Consider the following 26820-nt stretch of genomic DNA (forward strand, 5'->3'; position numbering starts at 1 on the left):
AATCTAATCATCTGTGCACAGCAGACAATTGTATTTCCCACTTGTTAAATCCAATTGTTGGAGTTTCATTCAACCATTTACTGAACAGGGTTCTTGCTTTGCATTGTAGTGGAAAGATGTATCAGTCAATTGTTTTATTTCTTCCAGATGTTAATCACCTACCCTTATAAAATATTTGTGTCTATTTTGTTGTTTCAGTTAATCTGTCTTCAGCCTTTTGCCACTGGTTCTTGGTTTGCCCTGCTGTGTTCAGCTGCAAGACACCAGTTCAGCCCCCAGTAAAATTCATCTTCTCTTCAGCCCCAGCTGGATCCCACTTACAGTCTCGTGTCCCACCCCAGCGGGTTTTAACTGGATAAAACTGCAATTTGAATCTCCTCTACGTCCCAGGTCAGTGATTCTCAGAATATTCCACCCCTCTCACTGCAATTAAATCAGCAGCCTGGGCAAAAAGTGCTCAATTTATGACTGACTCCTCCGTGCACCCGTGTAATAATCCTCAGATAAACTGATCATGAGATTGTACTGCTCAAAGCCAGTGTTTATCTTTCCAAGCACTTAAGGCATTAAGTGTCAGTATGAGAGGAAAATGAAATGCTGGCAGAGAGTTTTCAGAAACAAACATCAACTGGAATATTAAGAGGCTTGATGCAAGGAGCAGATTTATGGTTTCATCTGACAGGTTCGAGCTCTTAAATAAGGCAGATAAAGATAATAAATGCTGTGGCATATCTGATTTACAGCTCTGATGTGAGATAAGATGACTGCTCTATAGAGATCACAGTTGAGATTCCCTATCAAATCACTCCATAGCTGTGTCCATATTAACCCAGTGAGAATCCAGAAGTGGGATTCTCCACAAACTTTGTGTTTTAGTAGGAAGGTTCAGCTAGATGCAAGATGCTTCCTGGAAAACAGCTTAAAAGAGAAAGAAAGTGCTGATTTCTGACTTTAAAATTAATTTTGTGATTCAGCCCGAAAAGTTTTCCATCAGCCCTGTCATTCCAACTGAACTGAAAGTGATAGGGGGAAAAAAGGCAAATAATTCTGAAACAGAATATGGTATCTGGTGACAGCCAGCACATGGATATGGAAAACAGCTGCTTGTGCAGGGAAAATTGACACACAGATATGGGCACTGAAACCCTCCCACTGCAAAATACACAAGAGTCCCTTGGTATTTAGAAAAGAGAACAGTGCTCCTCTTACTCTTACAAGGTATTTCTAATGGCCCACAGAATAATTTGGGACTTTGTAATAGGAATCTGTTTCAGGACCAAGAGTTACGGTTCTTTTTCTAAAAAATACTGGGAATTTTGCATAAAACTTTAGGGGCTTTTGCAGGATTCCTGTTCTCAAGAATTGTGACAGCTTTTAGTTTTCTCTTAGTTTGGAACTCAGCAAAACTGAGACATTGACGTTTTAAGTTAAATGCACTTCTGGTGCTCTTTGTTATGGTAGCACGCCCTTCCCTGCTGCATTCAAGAAGGGAGCTGAAAATTCACACTTTGCCGCAGCATGCTTTGAATCTTGTCTGAGCCCCGGGTTCTGGTGTCAGATTTCATCTCACTTTCTTCCCATGGAACTTTTCCCGGCGCGTAGTAACCCAGAAATCCCGGTGAGGAGGCAGCGCTCACACCTTTGCTCAGGGCTGATCTCACCACAGCGCCTCTGCTCTCACGTCCTCGCTCTGCTGAGGACACCCCTGAGACCTCTTTGAATCCTGATTTTGGCAAAGCACTTCTTCCCACGAAAACCGACGTCGGGATTAACTTCAGCGGGACCAGATTCAACTCTTATTATTTCTGAATCCTGTCACTAATATACTTACTGGAGCCTTGCCCTGGTGTAATAAAACCGAGTTTAAATTGCTGAAAGGCTCAGCTGCTGCCTCCAACAGCTGCATGGCTGTAATTTGCCAATGGGATGTATTACATCCTGATTACAGTTTCTTTTGAGTGATAGGCCAAAATTACAAGGCCGAAATGTGGCTAATCATGATAAAGGAGATAAGTCTATTCATCTCCTGCCTGCATTTAATATTTGCACAGCAGATGCTGTTTGTTCCCTTCAGCTGCCTTTCCACGGAAATTTGCTCTCACTCTGAAGGAGTCTTAAGGTTAATGAAAAGCTTTATTGGACATTTTGGTGGTGGAGAGAGGGAGAAAGGTGAAATATCTTGGAAGGTTTCTCTTTATTTCCCAGCCTAGATAAATTTACAGAAATCAGCCAACCCTTGAAAGACAAGCAAAGTGAGCAACTCCAGGCCAGAAACAGATGTCTGGGAAAGATGAAGAGAACAGGGATGAAGGCTTGAGTGGGCTGTGAATGTCATTTATTGCCCTCATTCCCACCAAGCCATGCACAGGCTGCAATTAAACCTCCTCTGGTGTTTTGGCTCACTGGGCCATAAAGCCAAGCCTGAGATCATAGAATTCCAGACTGGACTGGGATTGAAAGGGACTTAAAGCTCAAATTCCACCCCTCCCACGGGCAGGGACACCTCCCACTGCCCCAGGGTGCTCCAAGCCCCGTCCAACCTAGCCGGGGACACTCGAGGGATGGCGCAGCCACGGCTTCTCTGTGCAGCTCAGGGCTGCAATAACACATTGCATCCTTGCAGACTAGAGAGCACCCCAAACTGTGTGATTTAGGGCAGAGTTCTCATTTCAGAGCACAGTAAGAGACGTATTCCACTTCCACAAACCCTTGGATCCAATCTGGGGAATCTGTGGGACATCCCCAGTTCCTGCTTGCAGCTCCCCCTGCTCTGTTGGAGATGCAGAGCCAGCCGTGAGCAGATGAGTGTCCACGGGGATCCGGGCACAGAAACCAGCCTGGAGCTGAGCTTACAACCTGTGTCCTAACTGAGCTGAGCTTAGAGTCTGTGTTCTGACTAGAGCTGAGCTTGAAGCCTGTGTCCTAACTAGAGCTGAGTTTATAGCCCCTGCCCTGACTGAGCTGAGCTTACAGCCTGTACCCTGACTGAGCTGAGCTTACAGCCCCTGCCCTGACTGAGCTGAGCTTACTCCTTGAAGCAACGTCCCTGTGTGTGCCCCGTGGTGGAGCACTAAACTGAGCTGAACTGAGACAAATTGTAATTTATGTCGTGCTCTTGTGATATGCCAAGCATGAGATCTCTCAAATGCACCACAAATAATTGATCTCAAGCTTTTGCTCTTTGTCTCCCAGCGTTTCTCCTGCTCCGTTTTTGCCAATTGTTTCTTGCATTATTAATTATGAGCCTGTCCCATCCCGTAACTCCCCAAATATCCCGTGTGACCCTTCCCCCCTGTCCAGACCCCTCTCCTGGTGCCCTGCTGCTCAACCCCTGCCCCACCTCGAGCTGGAGAGGTTGGATCCCCGCGGGATGCCCACGGCAGAGCCTCCTTAAAGCCCGGGCTAATCTGGCATTACACACCCTCGGGGCCAGCAGGCTGTAAACCCCCGGCGGTTTCCAGGGGCCAGCGCTGCCTGGCTCAGCTATTTTCTCATCTCCCGAGTCCTCCTCCTTCCTCCTCCGAGTGGGAATGTGCTGCTCACGTTGTTGCAGGCTGCTCTGACTCACTGCAGCCTGGTTTTCTCCACGCTCCAAGCACGACTTTGCCTCTGGGTACCAAACCTGAGGGCTGCCCTGGTGTCCTAAACACATCCCGGGGTGTCACCCATTCAACCCCCTGCCTTCCCACCATCTGCCTGCACTGCGCAAAGCCCCCCAGTCAGGCCTGGCTGGAGTGAACTCATCTTCTACGTGACTCTGTATTCATCGAGATTTTTGGAGGCTACTTCGCTCGGCTCTGTTGCTTCCTCCCTGCTAAAATTGGATTTTGCATCGGATCTGCCGCGCTCCTAATGGGGTGGGATAGCAGATCCTTCGGCGATGCCAAATATAAAGCAGCCATTGATCCTTTTCCATCTGTTCCTTGCCAGAGGAAGCTGCTGGCGCTGCTGACACTGTCCCAGCTCCGGGGGAGGCGCAGCAGCGTGTCCCAGCCCCGGGTCCCCCCACAGGGCACAGCCCCACAGCACCAGGGACACCACAGGACACAGCCCCGAGCCTCAGTGGGTCCTTAGAGCCTGAGGAAAGGGCTGATAAGGCAAAGCCAGGCTTGGAATGCTACCTGGACAAAAAACAGGGCACCTGACTCTATTAAAAATGCCTTAAGAATGAAAGAAAGGGAATGGCTGTCTCATATGGTGGGCTAGCATCAATCCCAGGGCACAGCGTTACTGCTGTGATAAGGAGAGGAGTGCACACAGCCAGAATTCCCAGGGTGTGGGGCCCTGGGACACACAGGCTGCTATTCCTGCCCCAGTTCCATGGTGAAAGGCCCTTCCTGAACAAGGATATTGTGCTCCAGGAGGAGCATTAGTGCAGTCTGGTTTATACCAATAGGTAAAAATACAGTTTTTGGGAGGAATTTCTTTGCTGAAAGGATTGTCAGGCATTGGAAGTGGTGAAGTCACCGTCCCTGGAATTGTTCAATAAAGAACTGGAGATGGCACTCAGTGCTCTGATTTATTGTTGGACCAAAGGTTGGACTTGATGATCTTGGAAGTCTTTTCCAACCTTAATGATTCTGTGATTCCAATCTTCCTGAAACACTCTGGGAACTCCTGATGAGCAGTGTTCCAGCAAAAATGGGCATTATCACTTCTTTCTTTGTCTCCACCACTCTGGGTGAAAACACAGCCCACAGCAGATTCCCTGATGCATCTGGTCAGAGCAGCCACTGGCAGACACTCAGCTCCCCTGGGCTGTCAGAAGAGAGAAAAAATCTTTCTGTTGCTCCCTTTTTGCCAATTGTTCCTTGCATTATTAATTGTGAGCACAGAAGGAGAATGCCTGCAAACACTGTGGGGTAAATACTTTTCCAGCCAAGCAGGAGCAGACCCCAGAGATGAGTTTTAGGCTGTAGAACAGATTGTGAGTTACATCAGACTTGTGCAGCCCTGGACCAGCTGAGCTGCTCCTACCACTGATGTAGGGGTTTGACATAACCCCAGTAAAGTCACTCTCCTGAGGGAAAACCTCATTCCTAATACTGAAGCATAATCAACACTCTAGAAACAAAGCCATTTAATGGCTAATTCAGATTACTCCTCAGGAATGAGACGTACAGAGAGAACGAAACATTGAATTCTGGAAACACATTTTGCCCCAAACACTCCCAGGCATCCCCCTGGGATGTGGATTCATCAGCTTGGGCTGGGTGTGTTTCCAGGACATTCTTTGTGACCAAGATAATCTTCTGTTCGACTGAGGCTTTGACAAGCAGGGACTTGATTAACTTGGCTGTTGCAGAGTTGTCAGAGGGACAGGGCTGTACAAACAAGAACTCCCTGGTGGGTTTTTTCAGCACTGACAATGAGGCCAGAGCAGAGCAGCAGCAATGCTCCCATGCATCTCATCCCCGCTTTTCCCCACAAAGTTCTTCATAACATCAGCAGGGTGCTATCCCTACGTATCCTGCCCGAAAAGATGAAATTGATGTTGGAAAAAACCCAACCCCACAGATTCTCTGTAATTACTCTCATTCGTTGGGCTACATTTTATTTTCCCCCACAAGGATTTATCCTCATATCACAAATCACTAATTCCTTCTCATTTTTCTCATGTGTTTCTCATGCGGTGCTGCACTAGTGCCTGCAAACTTGATATTCCTGTGCTCAGTGTGAGAGTCCCTGTGGACCACAGAGGTTATTCAAAGAGGGAATATGGGATTTTTCATCTTCCAAGAGCTGGATGAAGGACAGCAAAGCAACCAGAGCCAGGGTGATGCCTCCACTTCCTCCATCCCTGGACCCAGCCTGCCAAAGGCTACACAAGTGCTCCATTTGTCTTGCTGAGATGCCTTTGAAGGCTGAGAAAGCTGATTTGCCTCTGCTGAGCTCTGCCTTGAGCCCCCACCACAGCTGGTGCCGATGAATTTCCTGTGATGGTGCTGCCAGGCTTCAAAGCCAGGCTGAGATTTGTGCCACAGGGTGTCAAATTCAAGTTTATCGTGGTCACTGAAGCAGTAAGGCAAAGCCTCAGAACATCACAAGCTCTCTGCAAAGCTCCTGCCTGTTAGTAATGCCCATCCCTGCTGTCAGTCCTGTAAAAAACAACCCTTTCCCTTCTTTCAGGGCAAGGTTTAGGAAGTCCTGTCCAGAATTGTAATGCCCCATGTGTAACCCTGTGCAGGAAGCTGCAAAACTTGTCTGAAAGCGTTGTTCTTGTTCCCAAATCTTTTCCTGACCTCTCTACATTTATTTTCCGTGCCAGTGAAATTCTCTTTGACCTAATTACAATTCCCACTTGGCGTTTTTGGCGCTGGAAATGGAGACGTAGAGCTGCTGAACAGAAAGTGTGTCAGGTGCACTGTGCTCACCTCTGCCTCTTGGAGCAGACAAGGGCTGCAGGCACCGGGGGTCATTTCACATCTAAGCCAGTGCTGAATTCTCCTAATAGCCCCAAGATTGCAGGAGCTCAAAGCTTTGCACCAAAGATGAAGGAACCTCCTAAATCCGGGCTAGTTGCAGGGAAGGGAAAAGAACAACAGAGTCGCTGAGAACTGTTCTTGAAAAACATTTATTTCTGTAATGGATTTAGAGCGCTGACTCCCAAGCCCCACAGTCTCTCCCAACATGTAATTCTGGGGACAGTTGCCTTTGATGGGAAAAAAAAGCCATACAAAGAAACCCCCACAAACAAACAGTTTGGTACCAAACTGAGCCCAGCTTCCCTCTGGGCCTCTCCTGTTGAATATTTAACCCCAGCTGGGATGGAGCTGCCCTGCTCCACTGATGTTCATTGCCAAAGGCCCCAAAGAACTGAAGAGGTTGTGTTGGACTGCAAAATAACCAGGGGGGACACGGGCAGGGAAGGATTCAGCGGCTGCTATTTTTTTTTTTTTCAGACATCATTGAAAAAGGAAATCTATGCATTTCAGTTTCACCTCCTGAGCCCCAGCATTAGGAAAGTCAGATACAAACCCACAGACCAACGTACACAAAATAGTGACCAAAGTGTCCAGACATTTCTAAGCCCCTCAGTTTACTGTGCTGTGATGCCTCCAAAAAGCAACAAAACCCACTTTAGGATTGTGCTGGATCTTATTTTTAAGAGGGAGGGACAGAGATGCAGCACAGAGCATAGCAACTGTCAAGCAATGTTTAAGGCAAATTTATTCCCATTTATCAAGAGTCAAAGAATTTTTTTTTTGTTTGTTGGCTTTGTTGTTTAAGCTGTTAGATAACATCTCAGCTGGACATTTCTGCTCTGATGATTTAATCAAAGTTTGAGGGAAGTCATCTCAAGCTGATCTGAGCTTAGAACGGCAAATAATGTTATTCCCAAGAATATCAGTCAGAACAAAATTTTCAAAAATTAAAGTAATCGATGTTCAGAACTCCCCCAAAACTTTCTTCCCTCAGAGACCAGGTTGAGCCCAAGTAAAACACACAGACATGAAGAAAGACACAGTGGCAAAGCCTCTACAAACACAGGGCTGAATAGGACCAAAGCAGAGCCAAACCTAAATTCCACAGGTGCAAGAACACAGACAGAGTTATAAGTAAAAAAAAGGGGGGGGGGGGGGGGGGAAGAAAAACAGAGCCCCAGAGAGGAATGTTTCATGAGAGAGTATGGAAAATAAAAGTCCACTGTATGCAAAAAAAAGGGAGTTCTTAGGTGCAGCCACAGAAAGCTGGGGAGTTCAGTTGCCTCATCTCTCAGGTGTGTTAGTTTGTTGTGCCTTTGCCCTCCCTTTGAGATCCAGGTGATGGTGCCAGGAGGTTCCTGCCTTTACTCAGTCTGTGCATCATAATTAGCCCCCCCTGCTTTCTTCAGCTCGTTCTTGATGTAATCCTCGTCCAGCTCTTTGTGGTCACTGATCACAAATTCTTTGGCAAAGTTCTGCAAGAGAGAAAGAAAAAAGCCTGTTAAAAAGGGGGGATGTTTTCTAAGTAGCTGAATGAAGACGGGTTATCCAGCTTCCCTGGGTGTCTGAGCTGCATGCCCTGATCTCCTGTGGCTGGGATGATAAACAGAAAGCTGTGGATGAGACAGAAGATTAGTGAAGGCAAAAGCCAACACTTAACCTGGAAAAATGTTTATGTATCTACTTCCACAGTGACTGGCTGCAAGACCCAATCCAGGGGCGCAGCTGCTCCTCCTGGAGAGGCACAGGCCAGGTTAGGTCAAGTTCCCCACGTAACATGTGAACTAAACCACTCAAAATTATTGACCTCCTGACCACCACTGACCCTCAGCATGATCTTGGGCAGGTCACTAATCCTCTCTGTGCCCTTTTTAGGGCCCCTTCTCCTAAAAAAAGAACAGCCCCACACCAGAGTGCACTACGGGGTCACACCTGCCAGCCGAGGGGAGAGTGCCTCGGTGAAATACTGAGCAGCACAGGGATGATGGTGATGCCTTGAGTTTTAGCTTTCATATTTTCCAGATTCTGTACTGCATTAGTATTTAACTCTGAACTTCATATAAAGTGTTAGCAAGTTCTCTTCGCTGTTTAGTGAGACAAAACAATCCTTTTCCAGCCCGAGAACCAAGGACACCATTGCAGCTTCAGGCCCAAAAAGTACAAACAGCAGGGAATCGAGGGGAGCAAACTGGGAGGATGGGACTTCATAACCTGAAGCTGTCACTGGACAATTAATCCCAAAATGTAAATGGACCAAAACTTACAGAAGTGTGAAAACTCGTGACCAGGTGTCCATCTTGGGTAGAGCCATGGCTGGGCTCTTGTATTGGATACCCAAGGTCTATCCTCTAAAAGCCTTTTAAGAAGTACCCACTTTATTCCTTTAACTCTGCTCTAGGTAGGCTGGGTGGGTTTAGTGCCTCCTCCCCTCATCTCCAACACTCCCCCAGCCAAAGCCTCACACTGCCCCAGGCAGGCTCTGCTCTGCCCCGCTTTGTGACCCCGAGTGCCCTCCGAGGACACGCTGGATGGACACCCTGGTGTGCTGCAGGGCAGCTTTTCTCCTTCTTGAGAGCTCTCTGCAGCTCCTGGGAGCCGGGCAGAGTGCTGGGATGTGAGGCTGTGGACACACAAAACCCTTTCTGGCAGCAGAATGGGATCCCAGGGTGCCTTTAGGGCTCTTGGCAGAGCAGGGGGCAGCTCGGGGCTTTTTTCCCTTGTGGGGGTTGTCCTTCCTGCCTCCCAGCAGGGCTGGCACGGCATCCGTGTGTGTGTGCACAGCCATTTCAGCAAACAGGCTCTCGGCTGCTTGCTTTAGCGTTTTCCTCCCCTTCCTAACCACAACCGAGAGCGCTGCATGAGCCTCCCTTCCCCCACCCCACAGAGCTTCAGCCGGCACGACAAACACAAGCATCCATCGCACTCCACCAAAAACACGAATTAAAATCCCAACAGTTTGGCCGTGACGTCTGGGGAAATCTGCAATGCCCGAATTCCCTGGGCGGTGAGTTCCCCAAAAGGTGATGGGAGGAGGAGGAGGCAGAGCTTTGGGAGAGCAGCAGGAATCTTGCGCGGGTCTCCCTGGCGCTGGAACAGCCCTGGCACAACGGGAACGGGGGGTTCTAATTGCTCTCAGACCCGGAGCCATGGGAGAGCTCTTTGTTTGGCAGCGTCTCCAGGGTCTCGGTTTGGGATCAGAGCCGGGTAAAGGAGGGGGTGGAGGAGGATGCGGCTTTGAAAGAGCCTCAGCACCTCTTTCATGCGCCGGGAGAAATGGAAGGGAGAGGAAAACAGCTCCCTCCTCCCCCGGGCTGCGGCTGATCGTGTTTCACACTGTAGGAAATCCTCGCTGCCGGGGTGGGGATGGAGCCTCGTGTGCTCTGCTCGGGCTGATGGGCTGCACAAAGCGCTCAGCAATAACAGCCCTGCTCCACTGCCCGCAGGGCTCGGCTCTTCTGGACAGCACAGGCACTCATCCACGGCTTGGCAGAGTCCAGGGAAAATGGGAAAGACTTTGCTTTTTGGAGAAAAACGAATCTTTTTTTTCTTTTCTTTTCTTTTTTTTTTTTTCCTGAGATGGGAATAAAGAGGCAAACTGCCCAAACCATCAGATTTAGTCATGCTCATGAGTGACCTACTTCCAGGTCTCCAGGGCGAGATCTCGGCAAAGCTCAGCTCTTGCTAAGACCAGCCCCGGGATTTTCAGCTATTTGATGCTCACTGAGGTGTGCTACCTATGCGAGTCTTGAGCTGAGCCTTTGCAATTCCTTTTCTATGGTACCAGGTTTAACAAATTTCCCTCACTTTGGGAAGCAGATTATCCAGGACTACCTGATTTCAGGGTGAGTCTTTGCCCTGCTTCAGTGAGAACTGAGGCAGGTCCATAAAACTATTTCTGAGAGGGATTCCATGAAAAGTGGACTTTATAAATGTGGGGAGGGTTTTCTCCAATGCCCACTCTGCAGAATCCAGCTGATTCTGAAATTAAAACTGCAAGTGCACTCATGCCCGAGCAGAGGAGAATTAATTACGTGTGCCACAAAATAAATATAATTATTCAGATGCCTTCTCAGCGAGACACTTATCCAGACAACTCCTGGGTGATGATCTGTGGGCATCATCCACGATTTCACATCAGCACCACCAAGACACCCTGCAAGGAATGAACAGTGTCCCCCTAGCAGTGGCCAGATGGGTTCTGCTCCCAGCCACTCTTAAATATCCTCTTAGCTGACTGGGCCACCTCTTGTGCCAGATTTGTACCCTCAGAGTGCAATCTGGGTCACTGCTATTAATAACTCTGCTTCACTCCATCCTCTCAGGGTCCTCCTGGGCTCCTCACACCGGCTCTTACCCACCACGGTGTCTCCTCAGGCATGGCCCCAAGGAGGGAAGATGCATTTGGTGAGTTTGGTGCCTGCAATTTCTGATTTTAACATCCTGCTCCACCTTTTCCAGCCACAGCCTCTCCCTCATCACTCTGAATTCACTGTCTGAGCTCTCTGGGGCTGACCTTTTGTTCAGGGGGCAAATCCTAAGGCACAGGGCATAACTCTGATGCTTGGGCCCTTGATTTGCTGAAGTGTGTCTACATCTTACATCCTCCACTTCCTTTTCCCTTCTCCTCCCCCTAACCCCGGGCTTTCCACAACCACAGCAAGCCCTGCCAGTGAATTCTAGCCTTTGTCTTCACCCCAGTCGCCAGCAGCCTCCAGATAACAGAAACAATGATGCCATTTATCTTTATCACTCTCACAACACAACAGTGGCCACAGCCTCTTTGCTTTGCCTCTCAGATCAGTGAGCAGGACACAGAAATACTGAGGTTCACTCCTGGTTCTCCAATGCACCTCTCTGGCACCAGCCCCTCTTTGTGCCTGAGCAGCAAAGGGTCCCAATTTGGAATCTTATCCCCTGTGTCAACCTCCACAGCAGGTACAGACTGAAAGGGCTCCAACCATGCAGGAGCAGAGAAGGAGCCTGCATCCCTCCCTGGGAAGCAGGAAATCTGTGCAGAAAGTTCAATCCTTCTCTTCCAGCCAACTTAAAGGGGAGAAAAAAAAAAGGGTGGAGGAGATTTTATTCCTCTTTCCAAGCCCCGAATGTTTAGCATATGGGCCATAAAATCTCCCTAAATTGCCCAAGGGAAAACCCATGTGGTGCAGATATTATACCAAACTAGATCTGCAGAGGCCCTTTTAAATCCCAACTTGGGAAGCCTGAAGCCAGGAGTAAAATCCTTGTATAGTCTACAGACACTGAGGTTTTCAGCAGCTACAGATGGTGCCAGGTAGCTGAGCAGCTTCTTGCCATTTTTTATTTCTTTTCTTTTTACTGGCGCTTGGAGCAGCTTCTGCTGATGTTCAGAATCCTGAGTTCTACTGTGCTTGATGTCACCACTCTCATGCACTGGTCATCTCATCCTGAGTGCAATGCAGTACAGAGGAGATGACATCTCCCAGGTTTCTTTTGCAGCACGGTCTGAGTCCCAGGCCTACAGTAAACCTGCTCCTGCACTCAGCTGTCAGACTCCCAGCTCAGCAAAAAACCCTCTCTTCAAATCTACTCCCTGCCAATTTGACGTGGACCAGTTCCAGACACTGAGAGAAGCCAGTCCAAACCTCTGGCAAACACTTGTCTCAGCACTGGGAGCTGCATTTCAGCTGCTCTGCAAATTCTCCCCGTCTGTGCTTCATCCCACTGGAAGAGTCACAAGTCAGTGTGTCAGACACAGGACGATGAGAAGCTGCTCATTCTGAACTAGGAGTTCTTGTAAATCCACCTCCATTTGGGATGGTCATTACAGTAAACCAGAACAGGAAAAACAGTCAAAAAGGAGAATTTCGTTTGTCTTCCCAGCAGGATCTCACTCACCCTCATGAGTAACTCTCAAAGCCATTGTGACATAGCTGTTCCCTGTGAGTTTCATTTCCTGACTGCCTCTAACAAAGCTATTAAACCTTCTGGTTTAATTTAGCTATTTAATCTTCTGGTCAGGACTCTGTACTGATATGAGGAAACCACAGCACATACAGGGAATCCTGTGTGATCCCAAGATCAGGGACAGGGACCCCTCATAGGACACCATCACCAGTGCAGTGAGGAATCCAGAGGAAAAGGGAAAGGTGAGCAAAAATAAAGAGATCTGGGCATGAGCTGCAAAGCAGGAACTCGGTAGAGCTGTTGACATCACGACAGCCAGATGAATTCCTCACCAAAAATAATGATGAATAAAATGCCTTGAATATTTGCTCACAGAAACAGAGCTGTTTTACCCTGAATATGAATTAGGGAAATAACAGAGCACATGACTTTGTGGGGGAAGGAGTGCTGATGAAAACAGAGAAGACTCAAAATCCATGGAAAATCAGACAAACTGGCAAAGATTGGGCAGTCCCTTTGCTGGGAGAATCCTGCAGGACATGAATTCAGTCCTGTCAGGAAAAAGACCCCAGTGCTGCCTGAGGAAGAGTTAAAATCTCCTGGTAGGAAAAGCAGTCATGAAGGGCAACAAGTTCACAGAGAGGAAGGAGCACTCAGAGGGAAACCAAGTCCTGCCTCCATTTCTTTGGTGTTCACATCAAAACCACCCCATTTCAGCACTGTGTGCCACTCCCAGTGCCACAAGCCCTGTGCCTGGGCTCGTCCTTGCTGTGGGTGACCAAGGTGCAGCTGTGCAGGGGACACCCATGCTGTGGGGTGGCTCTGTCCACATCTGCCAGGTCACCCTGAGCACAAGGTGACACGGCTGCTGCTGCTGCCAAACAGATGCAGCCTGGCAGAAGCCTCTGTTCCATAAAGTTCCCAGTTGTTTGGATTGTTCCTGGGGTAGGTTGAGACTCCACCCCAGAAATGATCTCCCAAACATCTTAACCAACCTCCTGCAATGGGGAATGTTGTTCCATTTCTTGCCCCATTAGCTCTGTCCTTGACATGGAGAGGAGCCCAGTGGATAAAAGATGGAGCTGTGCATCCCCCTGTCTCCACTTGCACAGCAGTCTCACACAATAGGACTGAGCTAGACCCTAAGAAGATACAAATAAACACTCGTTCCCCATCCTGGCCTTACTTCTAATCTTCTCCCAGCTGAACTACTTGGACCAGGCTGCAGGCTTAAGCCAAGATTTCCAGCTGACTTGAGGAGGAAAGGGTGGAAAAATAAATGGCTGTGGGGAAAAAATAAAAGCTCCTGATAGCTCCTTAAATGGATTTTTCTGCAATCCAAAAGAAATACAATAAACTCAAAAGCCATTTTTCAACAACATTAAAGAGGTAATAAGCTAGGCCCAAGTAGTGCCAGAAGACGTAGCTCTCATCCAGCACAGATCACAAGAGCTACAGCTATTTGTAGCAGATGAGGTCCACCCCTGTCATTTTACAGTTATTACAGCTGAAAATCAATTGTCCTTTCTTCCTGAGAGGTTTTCTGGCAACCTCCTGCACTCACTGTCAGCGCTGCTCCCCCAGCCACCTCCCCAGGGATTTCACAGCACCTGCTCCCCCTTCCAAGGGAGGAACACAAAAGCCAGGAAAACCCAGTTCCTCTCTCTGCTTTGTAATAGTTGATACCTTTGTTCAGAGACCAGAATCTCCTCCTCACCAGTTAATGTCCCTTGTGTTTTCCTTATGGCTTCTGGGAGCCCATTAATGATCCCAGTGTGGGACCCTCTTCCTCCCAGGGCTGGGTTGTGCTGGCAGGAGGTGCCTGAGCTGACTGGCTTTCACTTTGTCTGGCAGGAGCAGCAACATTTATTGGTGTTTGTTCAGCTCTGAGCAGAGCTCAGCCCCAGCTCATCAGCACAGCACAGCACAAGACACAAAGCACACTTTGGTCTTAAATAAAGACCCACAGTTGCTTTGGAAAATTGTACAAGATTGTGAGAGCCCTTCAGGTTTTACTGAGGGATCCTCAGAGTGGAGAGCTGCTCTTCTGGAATCCCAGCCTGTCCCTTGTGTAGATTAAAGCTGTACAAAAAACCTCTTTGTGCCACCCTTCCACAGGGTGGGTGCACCTGTGGGCCCTGCACAGAGCCCAGCTGCACCTACATCCTGTTCAGGGTTTGCAGACCAAAAAACTCCCACCTTAGTTACCTTAGGGCACTACTTATTCATCACCCAAATGATGAACCAACACTGACTCAGGTTTGTAGTTTATCATTACAGGAAAAAAAAAAAAAAAAATCCACAAAAAAAACAAACAAATAAGTGCATTTTTCTGTGTATAACTCACAACTCAAATAATCTCTGTTAAAAACAGAAGACTGAGACTGTACCTGAAGGTCAAGGTAGGAACTACTAAGAGTGAAATAGCTCTGGGATAAATTCCTTCTGTTAAATTTCAGTTGGACTTTCTTGTCCTTGCTCATTTTGACAGATTATCTGCAAGGTCACAGGCATAAAAAGAAGAAAATAGTTCTGCTTTTATCTCGCTCCACTCAGAGGGATTCAGTTGCATATCAAGAACTATTCAAAATACTTGTCAAGATAATTTCTTCTGGACAGGAGATCACCATTGCTGGGACATTCAGAAATGTTTTGCAGGGGTTTATAGGCAAGGTTGTTCAGTAAAAGTGTATCAAGCACCAGTTGTATTGTTTTTGTATTTTAGTACAGACTAATTGGAATATGAAAGCTTTTAAGTAACAGCCAAGAATGGTTAATGCTCCACCAGATTATTAACTTGTACAGACTACTAATCAAAGATGAAACAAGTGAAATTGCAAATTATATGTAACAGACCCAGGGACAGCTCTGAGCGCAGTGCTCAGGAATGCTATTCAACTCAACAAGACTACATTGTCTAAACAGATTTTTAAGAAAATCTTGGGCTTAGTGACTCATATAGGAGTCATTCTTTAGTACTCTATAATTTCGTCCTCAGCTACAATTACGCAGTTTCAGCTGCTTCCCATGAGTAGAATCTTGCTTTCCTATCTCTCAGGTGTCATTCTGGAAGCTTCTTTGGAGAACAGACCCCTCTGAGTCGTCGTCATTCTGAAGCCTTTAGCACCAGAGTTTATCTTCTGGAAGGACAGGAAAGTATTCTCTCCTTCATTTTTCTTATCTAAAGGTAATCTTCTGTGTCATACAAACTGCCAAAGAGTTTAGAGGGGCTTCATTCTCACCCTTCACAGTGTCATGTTGGGAGATTCCTTTACACAGGCAAGAGCTCAGTTACTGAGGGGGATTAATTTAATCATCAGCCCGTTTCTCCAAGAGCATAAACAAAGCCATTTCTCAGGCTCTGGGCAGCTGGTTCTATGTTTTGTTTGAAGAGCTAGAAACATTCCAAACATCAGCACATCAGCATCCTCTCCATCACAGCCAGGTTTCAGCTGTGGCTCTGTGCAGCCTCCCTCCAGTCACTTCTCTCCTGGCTGTTGTTTGTGCTCACTCAGACTGAGCACATTTCTCTTCCTCCTGCTATGCCCAAGGCCAAACAAAGCCTGCTCACATCTAGTTAGCTATTAAGAGTGAGTTAATTGGTGCAATAGGGACTTCAGACTTTGGGGTGATTAGCTCCACAAATTCACTGTGTAAAGACAAAAGGCCTCCGGGGCCTCCGGAGAAGTTTAAACAAGGGTGTGGGTTTTCCTGTTTAATTTTACCTGCTTAACTTAATACTGCTCATGATCATTCAATATTGAATTATTTCCATGGCGAGGAAGGGGATGGGAGACATCTCAGTGGCGACGAGGAGGGGAGTGCACTAATTCCCTCCTCATGAAATAGCTAAGGCAGCCTTAAGCTCAAAAGGTGCTTCTTTATGCCTGAGTGCTCAAAGGGCAGATGTTAAGCCTTCCTAGGAGGAAGACAGGCTGTAGGAAATTGTCTTCTTTTTTAAAGGATTAACTCCTAAATTGGAGGATGAGCCAATCCTTCCCTCTCTTTCCCTCCTGTGGGTGTTTGTACAGAAAACAGCGAGGGGAGCTGATGGTTAGGAGCATAATAAAGAAGTTACCTGTACTACTTCTTTGACCAGAGTCTTGTCAGTCCCAGTTTTGGCTCTCTGCAGGCCACTGACATCCTCTCCAATCCAGGTGATGAGGGCAAACTTGACTCTCTTGCTCATGGCATCGCCGGTGGTGAATCGGACAAAGCCGAACAATCGCACGTCATCTGCGGGGGCAAAGAAGGGACAAAGTGATTAAACCCAGGAACATCCCTGCCTTCCCCTTTTCCCCTTTTCCAGGGTGAGCCTGTTGCTCTCAGACACCAAGGCAAGGCACTGATCCCATGTTCCTTTGCCAGCATTTGGGAATCAGGGTCTCTGCTCATATGCCCTGTGTTCACAAGGTCTGCTCTGCCCATGTTAGCTCGGCCTCTTCTGGGTTCTCTGAGTTACTGGGAGGAAAGTGACGGTGCTGGACACCCCGCAGCACAGTGGAAATGGCTAAAATACAGTCAGCAGGCAGCTCAAGAGCACAGAACTAACCCCAGTTACACAGTCAGCCAAATGGTTCATCTGCAGGTCTGGTGAAGAAAGAAGGGAAGAAAGTGATATCCTGGTGTCTCTTTCTTACAGAATAGCAGGATTAGGGTCACATTTTATAACATTACCAGCAAGTGGCCATTGTGCAAATCTGATCTTTATCCCTCCTTCCATCCATTTCTGGCTCACTTGTAGTATGAGTTTACAAGGAGAGGAGAAGAAGGAGTAAAAGAAAACTCTGCAATTACTTGCCCAGGTGTGTTTTTCTACTCCTTATGAAGCCCTGGAGGGAAAAGTCCTGGATTTTAGAACTGTGCTGATCTTTGTTTCACAGCTGGTTTGTGCTACATCACACCAGACTGATTTAGCCTGGCCATATGTGTGACAACCTTGCAGACTCTTATCTCAAAGAGCTCCTTCCTCCGTCTCCTGGTGACTCATGGAGCAGTTGGGAGCCTTCCTGATCAGCAGCACCATCCCCCTGCATCCCCAGGCTCCACCAGGAGTGGCAGAGAGCAGAGCAGATGGACACTTGTGCAACTGTGGAACATTCCCCATCATGGGCTCCTTCATCTCTCAGAGGTCACTCGAGGCCTTTTAAAGGAGGTGACTCAAGCCAGAAGAACAAAGCTGCTGTTTGAGAAGACTCCTGGTAATCCTGGCACACTTGTTGTGACCAGTTCAACGTGCCTTAGAGGGATTTGCTGGGTTGACTAATTGCCAGGTGAAAATGTAGGCTCCAGGTGTAGGAGTGACTGCCAACATCCCCAGCACGCTCCATGAGCAGCCAGGACAGCCCCAAGAGCTCTGGAGACAGGGGACAAGCAGCTCTAAATTGCTCCCATCCACGGAAAATAAGCTGCTAGAAATCAATGTTTTAAAAAAAAAAAATGGGATATTCTCTGCAAGCTGACTTATCTCAGACCTTCTTTAACACTCTGATTTGCCAAAGTGTGGACAAAGTCCCCTTGATAAAAGAGAAGACTTTTTAAAGTGTGAAAAAATTCCACCTCTGCTCTCCCTGTTTTGTTCTCTCTGTTCTTTTTAATTTTGTTGTCACTGACTGAGTAATACTGGGCAAACTGGAAAATGGATGTAGAGGGGTGTGTGAGCCAGTACAGTGTTCAAAACAAACTCCTCTGAAGAATTCAAAATAGAAACAAAGAGAAGGATCATATTCAGAGGAAAAAATCCAGATGGATCTTTGGAAGGAGAGAAAGAGTCATGTATCAACAATGCAGGCAAACAAAACTTCTCCCTCAGTTACCCTGCTACTGATGAGTGTAAGAAACACACGTGGAAACTCCTAGTTCTGACAGTAAATCCTCTTCCCAAGATTGATTAGACCCATAAATGAAGCGACAGCCAGGAAATACCCAACGGAAAGCAAGACAGTTACCCTGACGTTACAGTGAACAGATCCAGGAGCAAGCCTTGCTTCCCCAGCCCCGACAGCAAAGGAGGCCAAGAATTGTCCTGTGGCTCCTCTGGGAACAGTCCTGGAAAACCCTTTAGTGGCATTGAGTGCTGGGACCTCCTGCAGTGCAGTGCTGTCACTGCCCTCCCCACAGAGCCCTCAGTCCCCACCTGGAGCCTGTGGGATTTTCATCCCTGCCCCTTCTACCAAAGGCTGTCACAGAGCCTGAACACTGGATATGCTCCTATATAATACAGATACAGGAAAAAGATAATTAATGTGAAAAATCTGTGCTTTTTTTCATAGCAGAGAGGAAGTTCCAAGGATGCCCCATGCCTGGAAGTGTCCAAGGCCAGGTTGGATGTGACTTGGAGCAGCCTGGGATAGTGGAAGGTGTCCCTGCTTATGATGGGGTTGGAATGAGATGATCTTTAAGGCCTCTTGCAGCACAAACCATTCTGAGATTCTGTGAATTTGTCTGTCAGAATAATTTCCATTTTACATCAACCCCCAGCTCACTGGCAGCAGCAGGATTTGCTTCTCAGCAGAACTTCCAGTGCTTGCCCATCCTGGCTGAAAGCAGCTCAGCGACACTAAAGAGAGCCAAACCCAGCAATTCCAGCTTTTATCCATGAGATCACCCGAACATGAACACCTCTCACTTCACCCTGTTCAGTCCAGGTAAGTTTAATGAGCACCTGAGTCACCTCTTGGGCAGATTTTCCTGGGGCTGCTTCACTTGTGGGGGCTTGAAGAGGTCACACCCCAGCTGGGTCGTGTCTCCTCCTGTCTCCCCAAGGAATTTCCATCCCTACCGGAGGCAGAGCAGGCTCCTCAGCTGCCCCAGCTTTCAGCCCGGGATATTTAGCACAAACGTGATGCCTTAGCTCTCCGTGCCTCGTGTGAATCGCGCTGCACACAAAGCCGAGAGGGAATGTGGATTGGAGCCCTGAGCAATTAACATGTCTCTGTTCCTAAAAGGGCATCAGGGACGGATGGGGAGGTTTTTAGCGCTGGCTCAGCCCGGGTATAAGCCTCTCCAAGCGGAGGTCAAAATCCCCGAGCAGAAGCGGCTGAGTTTCACAATTAGTGTGAGGCGTGTTCGGAGTGATAAGGGGATCCAAACGCAAGTTCTTTCCTGCTCCCAGCTTTCCTCTTTCACAGTTAATCAGTTCTGCCCTGCCAGATCAGCTCCCCACGCTGGAAGTCATCAATGCCATCGGTGCCAATTCCCGGGGAAACCTCAAGGCATTAACATCCACCACCCGCTTCTCACACAAAACCACTCCCGGTGGTTTTAGGAATTTGCTGGGAGTGAGGGGAGCAGAACAAATCAGAGAGAGAGCGCGTAGATTTCCCCTGAAAGAGGAAATCCTGCCTAGTGCTGTGCCACCCCCTTCCCAGCCGCTGAGACAGGAATTCCAGGGCAGATAGAAGTGAATATCTGATCTGGGGAGAACGGAAATAGCAGCTTTATTTGAGATCGCACAAGATCCAGACAGCAGAAATAAACAATGTTAATTCAATTAATACCACGACTCCTTTCACAACGGCTGGACAAACAATGAGCAGGGCAATGAATGCCTTAACGAGCATCGCTTGGTATTTCCCTCCAAACTCTTTATTTATCACTAAGGCAGGATTTTCCAAATATTCTGATTAAGCTGCCCTTGGCTGTCAACAGAGCTTGATGCCAAACTACAGAGATTTCCTTCATGGTATCCTTCCCCTTTTTCTCCATCCTCTCAAGTGCTTTGGTTCAGCTGTAGTGAAAATCTCCCCATTAGATTAAAACGCGGTGAGTCATCAGTAAAAGATAATAGCTGCAGGAAAGAAATACACTGTCAAAGCGTCACGGTTCTCAGGCTGAGGGCTCTGAATGGCCAAGCCAGAGATGTGCCACGATAAAAACACTGCTGAATCAAGGCCACAGGCAGCAAGGCAGGTGATGGACTGACCTGCTTTTGTCTTCCGTGCAACACGAATCACTACACGGCCTTGACAGCTTCCAGGAAGATTTAATTTGTTTGCTTCAATTGGATTAATTTTAGATTAATTTGTCAATTTTCCACCTCTTCAGTCAGCCCTGAAGGTCACGTGGCTACAAGTGCAGACAGAAATGTTCCCTACCTCTTCCTACACTGTTTTTTCCTTTTAAACCCAGCACTAAGCCCACAGATCTCGTGCAGGGCTGCCTTGCTCCACCCCAACGTGTTCATTAAATCATCTCGGATGTATCTGACCCCAGGGCCACCACAGGGCTTGGCTGCGGCACCAAACCTCCTCCAGGTGACTCCAGGGGTGGCTGATGTGAGTGCAGGGACACAAGTGCTTGGGAAAATGACCCCACAGTGGTTTCTCTGGGCAAGTGAAGCCACCAGAGGGTTACAGCCACCCCGGGGACAGTCATAGTTTCTCTTCTGACCTGGGCAGATGCTGAGGGCAGAGTGGGAGCCAAAGGGGACCCAGCTCTTTCCTGGAGGAAGGAACGGTGGTGTTGCTTGGCCAGAAGGGCCAGGCAGGCCCCAAAACAAAAGTGCAAAGCTCTTCATTCCCTGCTCCTGTGCCCCCCAGGGGATGGCAAAGGGACACCCACAACCGCGACACTTTAATTAAACATCACGAAACCAAAGAGTTACCATCACTTCAGGCCTTGACCTGGTGAGGTACTCCCATAAAAACCAGCGAGAATATTCCCTAAAGCCACACGCTGTCCACAGGCAGGGCCAGGCTAAGCCAGGAGATGCTGTGACCCTGCCAAGAGCACGTCCACACAGGCAGGGAGGGCACAGGGGCAGGGTGACAAATTCCATAAGCCACCCGTGGCCCCAGGTCTTCCTCAGAATAGCCAGTAAGGGAAAGCAGGAGAGATGAACGCCGAAGAGGAAAAACAAAAGCAGTAGGAGATTGATTTACAAGGCCCATTTTAGCAACTTAAGATGCAGCCAAATGCAGATCAGCACCTATCTCATTATATGTCCTCGTGTGTTTTGACAAATCTTTCCTACAACCTCAGGTGCCAACATAACCTTGGTGATCTCTCAACTCACGGCTCCTACATTTAAAATGTGCAGCCCAGGCTTTCTAGGACAATTGATCTAAAGCCCCCAAAAAACTTGTATTTTTATTAGGAGCCAATTCTGTTTCTATTTTCTGATATTTTATATCAACCTCAAATGATTTTATAGGGTATTTACTTCAGACCAAAGATTTTTCTGTTCTTCCTGCTGCTGAATGCCCAGTGTGGTTTTAAGCTGATCTTTTCAGACACATGAATAACTATCCCATTTCATGCTGTCATTGCAATTATTTATCTGGACTGGGGCTTTCCAAATAAAAGGCTCATTATTTCTTTTGTCAGAGATGCATTGAAAACAGCTGTTCACATATGGCATGGGGGGGGGGAGTACAGTCTTCTGAGCACTCCATTGCTTAATGGCAGAATACACACTAAAAATAAAAATGAAATTAAACCACAGACAGAGCCAATGAAGCTTTGCTGCTTCATAATACAGACATTGAGGCAAAGTCCAGGGCAGTCAGGTACAACAGGCACACACAAAAGTTCCACAGGATGTCATTTCAGTTGTACCTCATTCCACTCTTCTCAGCAACAGCATCACCAGCCCAGCTGTAAGACTTTGAAATTAAAAACATCAAAAAAGAAAAGTCCTAAGAGCTGTCACATCCTACCATACAATAACCTTCAACTCTTATCTCTTTCTGGCTTCAAATGCACCAGCTCAGCTGCTTTTCTTCAAAGTGTACTGATGGCATGTAGTACTAACCACCAAATTAATGCTTCCTCTGGAGCCAGGCCATGTGCAGAGGCAAGAGCTGGAACTGGGAGGTAAAATGGATCAGAAGCCTTGAATTAAGTCCTTGTTTAATGCAGAGGTAATCTGTGCTGTTAAGGCCAAACAGTCCTCAGCCAGGAGACACGGGGTGTTTAACGACCCTGAGACAGTGAATGTCCTGACTTTGGTCTCCAGACACAGTGAATGTCCTCGACTTTGGTCTCCAGACTCTCTGGGCCAGACAAGGACCAGCACAGGCAGGACTTTGGCCATTAGGCAGCACTGCAAGAGGAAGAGCCCCCAGCAGCCACCTCCAAATCAAACAAGGATGATACAAACCAACCTCCTTGGCTTTACTTTGGGATGGGCTGGAGGAGAGGTGCTCACACACGTGGAGCTTTGGAGGACCGAGGAGGTGAATGCCTGGCTCTAAGGCAGGGTCTGCTGCCTCCCAGGCAGTGTTGGAGCTGTCTTGGGACAAGCAGACCTTGGCATGATGGAGACTGACACACAGAAGTCCAGGCTCCGAGCTGTGTTTGCAGCATCACCCCAGCACCCTGGACTAAAGGGCACTGCAGAAGCTCTTCTTTCCATGTTTCCTCCCTCTAAGAGTGGCAATTGCTGTCCCCAAACGGGGATGGGAAAAATGTGATCGTTTAACGGTGCTGTTTGTTAAACCTTTCTGTTCCTACTCAAAGCTTAGTGAAGATCTAAGGCAGAAAAGGCCCCCAGGGCAGGATCTGTGAGATGCAGGTGTGATGTGGGACGTGTGTCTGAGAGTACAGCAGAGGAGGAAAGAACCCACAGCAGGGACAGCAGCAGCTCCTGCCTCAGCTCAGCACCTGTGTCACGTGTGCTCGGGGCTGCTGGAGGTGTGCAGAGCTGGTTCCTGACACGGCCTCCCTGAGCTGCTACTTCCTCTAAAAGAAGCAATTTCAGTTTCCCCCCTTTCCCTTTGTCCCCAGCCACGCTGGTGCTCCGAGGAGGTTTGCAGAGTCAGTGATGGGCACGGAAAGGGTTATGGATAGGGGGGAAAAAACAAAAACACAGCCCTGACACCAACAGCCCCTTCCAGCCCCCTGACCTCTGTCACTGCACAAGGCAGGACATCCACACAGGCAAAAATCTTCCAAACTCGTACAGAAGCCCTCCCTGGTCCCGGAGCCACAGGGATCGGCGGTGACCCCGCCCACGCTGCCGGCAGGGGAGCAATGTGCACCAACCAAGGTGTTTTTAATAAGAATGGCTCTTAAAGAAAGGGGGGACGCGGATGTTTGCAGCTCAGAACTGTTTGCAGCTCAGAACGGCGCCGAAACAGCCGGGGCAGAAAGTGGAGCAGAGCGAGCTCCGACGGTGACTCGCTGAGATTTGCAATCCCAGCTCCTGCTCTCACCTCCGACCACCAAATGATGCTCAGCGTCTAGCAGAGGCAGCTGCAGCACTTTGTGCCTTTCAGGGCAGTGTTTCTCACACAACGGGAATTCAAAACAATGAGGTTTATTCTGACACCAAGTTTTTTTAAATTTTTTTTATCGCATTTTCTGATGCTGTTTGCAGTGAGAGCAGCTCTTCTCCCCTCCAGTGAAATGTAAAAGGAAATGAAAGAGACCAGGCGGAAAGAGATGTAGCAGCGAGAAGAAATAATATTTAACAGCTTTCCCCATCCCTTGCTACTCTTTTTTACTGACTTTGTTTTCAGTGGAAATATTCCAACCAACTCCACTTCTACTTTCTTCCAGATGGGAAGGAAAGCTCCAACTTCACTGAAGGAAGGCTCCAACTTCACTGCTGGCACAAGGTTTGATTCCTGACTATGTCTAGCAGGCCAGGTGAAGGTTTGCTGCACAGATGGAGCCTCCAAAACTTGCACCTCTTCCTTCCCCAACTGCAGCACCGAAATTCGTGGGTGGAGGAAGATCCTTTTCAGCTCTCGGGCAAGGCCCAGGCACCTCAGTTTGCCTTTTTGTTAAGCCTCGCCCAGCTGTGCTCCAGAGGTGGGTTTGAGGACAACTTTTTGACCCTGGTCTGCCAGGGAACAGCCCTCAGCAGGTGTATGCCAAGGGAAAGAAGGAACAGGGAAAGGGAGCAATGGAGCAGCTCTAAGGGATTTAGCTCCCCATTAAAGGCTAACAATAGACCCACGTATTTAACTCTTCCCTTACTGAGCTTATTTCTAAAATACTGAAAATTCCCTTTTTTTCTGTCTTGGGGCCAGCTTGGTTTGAACTCCCTGTTTAAAAACCCTGTTAAGAACACAAATGTGTTCTCCAGAGTGCAGTGTGTGCCTCCATTCCTTGTCATCCTCATCCTACCCTACCCAACTCATGCTTGTGCTCTGCCAAAGCCCCTCTGCCTGCTCAGCCACTCCAGAAAAGGATTCCCTTTGCCACAGAATGGAGGGGAGGAAGTTCTTAACCGGGTCCCATCCAGAAAAAAACATTAAAAATCAGCTCAGACAAAAAGAAAGATGTGGACTGTATAAAGGCAAGGAGAGAAAAGAAATGGGGAAGGCTCCGTGTCTGGAGACACCAGAGATGCTCAGTTAACTTGGCCAGGAGAGGAGACAGAGAACTTGGCACTCAGATCCTGAAGTCAGTGACCTCCCAAGGGAACAATTAACCACTGCCATGAACTTCCGAAGTGCTCAGCCCCGGGATTCCCTGGATTCCAGGTAATTGCTTTTCCCTTCTGTTGCCCACTGAAGTGAGTCGAGTGGGAAGGAGCTCCTGCCATGCAGTGATCAGTGACTCTTCTGACACCATCCACAACAGGACCTTTCTTAGTTCTGAGAATTTTCCCTGCAGGTTCTCAGGAACAGCTGGAAACGAGTGGCTGCATTAATCTCAGTGAGACCCCACTGCCAACATCACAGCAGAGCAGCCTAAAGCATCTTCATCTCGTGGCTCCTTTCCAAGGGCTAAAATACACTTTTCTCCCGTGATTGATCCGACCTGTTCTGCCCTCAGTTACACTCCTGGGAGTTCTCCCCTTCACTCAATAAAGCACAGCCAAGCCCTGGGGCTCTCAGTCCCACGGACCGGCTATTTCCACAGCCACGGGACTGCCTGAGGTGTTCCCTGGAACCTTGTGAGGGCAGAGACTGCTCAACACAATTCCCCCACAGCTCAGACACAGAATTCTGAAAATACAGGTGAATCACAGCACTTAATTCTACAGTAACTGTCTGAGCGAGGAAGACTTTGTTATAACCCAGAATTAGTAAAAAAATCCTCCGTCTCTCACCTCACTTGGTGACACTGTTAACTAGCAGCCAGGACAGGAGGAAAACTGAGATAAAAACCAAACCCCGTTTTTGTGAAGCTCATCGAAAGTCACGATCAGACGGAGTTAAACACTCCTCAGCGTATTTTCATTTTTTCCCCGGGCTTTGTTCCTCCCCTGGATGTTCCACAGCGGGCAGCTCAACAATCGACTGCCACGTTTAAACCTGGAGCCGCAACAGTTGCGGTTGTGCAACGCCACATCTGCGATTGTTTGCAGGGCTGTATTGTTCGCGCCCAGCTTTGCAACGAGCACCCTCCGCTCAGGTTTTTGTGCTCTTTAAAAAATCCCAGCGAGCCTTCCAACTGCAGTTACTTCAGTGCTACGATTTTCAGAAGAATTTTATAAGTATTTCATTCCCAACGATCTGTATGACCGCATCTTCCCAGCCACGACAATTGAGTCGGTTTTGCTCTGAAATTGCATTTCTAAACAGGGCGACCGTTGCTTATCACGCGTTTTATCTGGTTTATAGCCGAGAAGCAGTGAAAGATTGTGCAAAGAGGGGAGAAAGGGCCCAGAGGACCTTAAGTCTAAGGGTGAGACAAAGGACCCGCTGGACTATGGACTTGAGGGAGTTGCACTCTGTGGAGCTGGAAAGGCGATCCCGCAGGACAGGGCGGGCACGGGGAAGCAGCAGCACTAATCCCACTTCCCCAAGTTTCCTCCCATCCCTTCCCCCGAGCCCCGGGCAGCAGGAAGGACGGAGAGAGGGGCCAAAGCAACGAGCACGGAGCTTACCTGTGCACTTCCTTTTAAAGGTTTCATAGTCTACCCCTTGGTCTCCAGGGACGATTGTAGAGCCGTTGTACTTAAACGTCACCCTTCGAGGAGAGAAAAGACAAGGGGAATGAATAATTTAGTAAAAAGTCACCTTTCCAGATGGGGGAAACGGAAGGGGAATAACACATTTAAAAGTCACCCTTTGGAATGGGGGAAGGGAAGGCGAAGAATACATTGAACAGCCAGTGTTAAGGAAGGGAAAAGAAGAGATGGGGAAGAATAGACTGTAAAAAAACCTGCATCCTTTAGGAAGAGGGGAAGAGGAGAAAGGAGCAAGGTCTGTAGAAGTCACCCTTTGGGGTGCGGGGAGAGAGGACGGGGGAATCCCAGCGCACCGCTGCCCGTCCGGGGGTTGGGGGGATACCGGGGGGCCCACCTACCAGTTCACCTCGGTGGCATCGTCCCTGACGAGGTTGTACGCCTCCCTGCACGCCTCCTTGTCGATTTTGGTGGCCATGGGGCCGAAGGCGAGGGCGGGCGGCGCGGAGCGGCGCGGAGCTGGGGGGGCCGCGGCCGCCGCTGCTGCCGCACGGCGCTGAGCCAGCCGAGCCGAGCCGAGCCCCGCGATCCGCCGCCGTCCCGCCCCCGCCGCCGCCGCCGCCAATGGCTCGGCTGGGCCCGGCCCTGCCCCGGCCCCTCCCGGCGCGGGGGGACCGCGGTGATGCAATAGCCCACCGGGCGCGG

The 26820-nt window shown here is 48.6% G+C and overlaps 1 protein-coding gene and 1 long non-coding RNA gene across 2 annotated transcripts; one reads left to right on the forward strand and one right to left on the reverse strand.

The window, feature by feature from the left end:
* Positions 1-6558: 6558 nt before the first annotated feature.
* Positions 6559-26700, reverse strand: COTL1 (coactosin like F-actin binding protein 1). The gene is made up of 4 exons (XM_066194707.1): positions 26517-26700; positions 26095-26177; positions 16387-16544; positions 6559-7900 (listed from the first exon to the last, which is right to left on the reverse strand). The coding sequence occupies exons 1-4, from the start codon at positions 26591-26593 to the stop codon at positions 7790-7792; spliced, it is 429 nt and encodes a 142-aa protein (XP_066050804.1). The 5' UTR covers positions 26594-26700; the 3' UTR covers positions 6559-7789.
* LOC136295959 (uncharacterized) lies at positions 9261-15454 on the forward strand. Its single transcript, XR_010722843.1, has 3 exons — positions 9261-9429; positions 10748-10829; positions 15367-15454. It is a non-coding gene; the product is annotated as an uncharacterized lncRNA (long non-coding RNA).
* Positions 26701-26820: the final 120 nt, after the last annotated feature.

The sequence above is a fragment of the Chamaea fasciata genome, unplaced genomic scaffold, assembly GCF_029207755.1.
Source record: "Chamaea fasciata isolate MVZ Bird 193981 ecotype frontalis unplaced genomic scaffold, bChaFas1.0.hap1 SCAF_12, whole genome shotgun sequence".
Taxonomy (NCBI): domain Eukaryota; kingdom Metazoa; phylum Chordata; class Aves; order Passeriformes; family Sylviidae; genus Chamaea; species Chamaea fasciata.

What these genes read in the sequence shown, in the direction of transcription:
- COTL1 (XM_066194707.1), bottom strand. Translation starts at nt 26,593, where the DNA reads ATGGCCACCAAAATCGACAAGGAGGCGTGCAGGGAGGCGTACAACCTC. An exon ending in GATGCCACCGAGGTGAACTG is followed by an intron (nt 26,178 to 26,516) that starts GTAGGTGGGCCC and finishes CTCTCCTCGAAG; the next exon opens with GGTGACGTTTAAGTACAACG. An exon ending in CTTTAAAAGGAAGTGCACAG is followed by an intron (nt 16,545 to 26,094) that starts GTAAGCTCCGTG and finishes TTGCCCCCGCAG; the next exon opens with ATGACGTGCGATTGTTCGGC.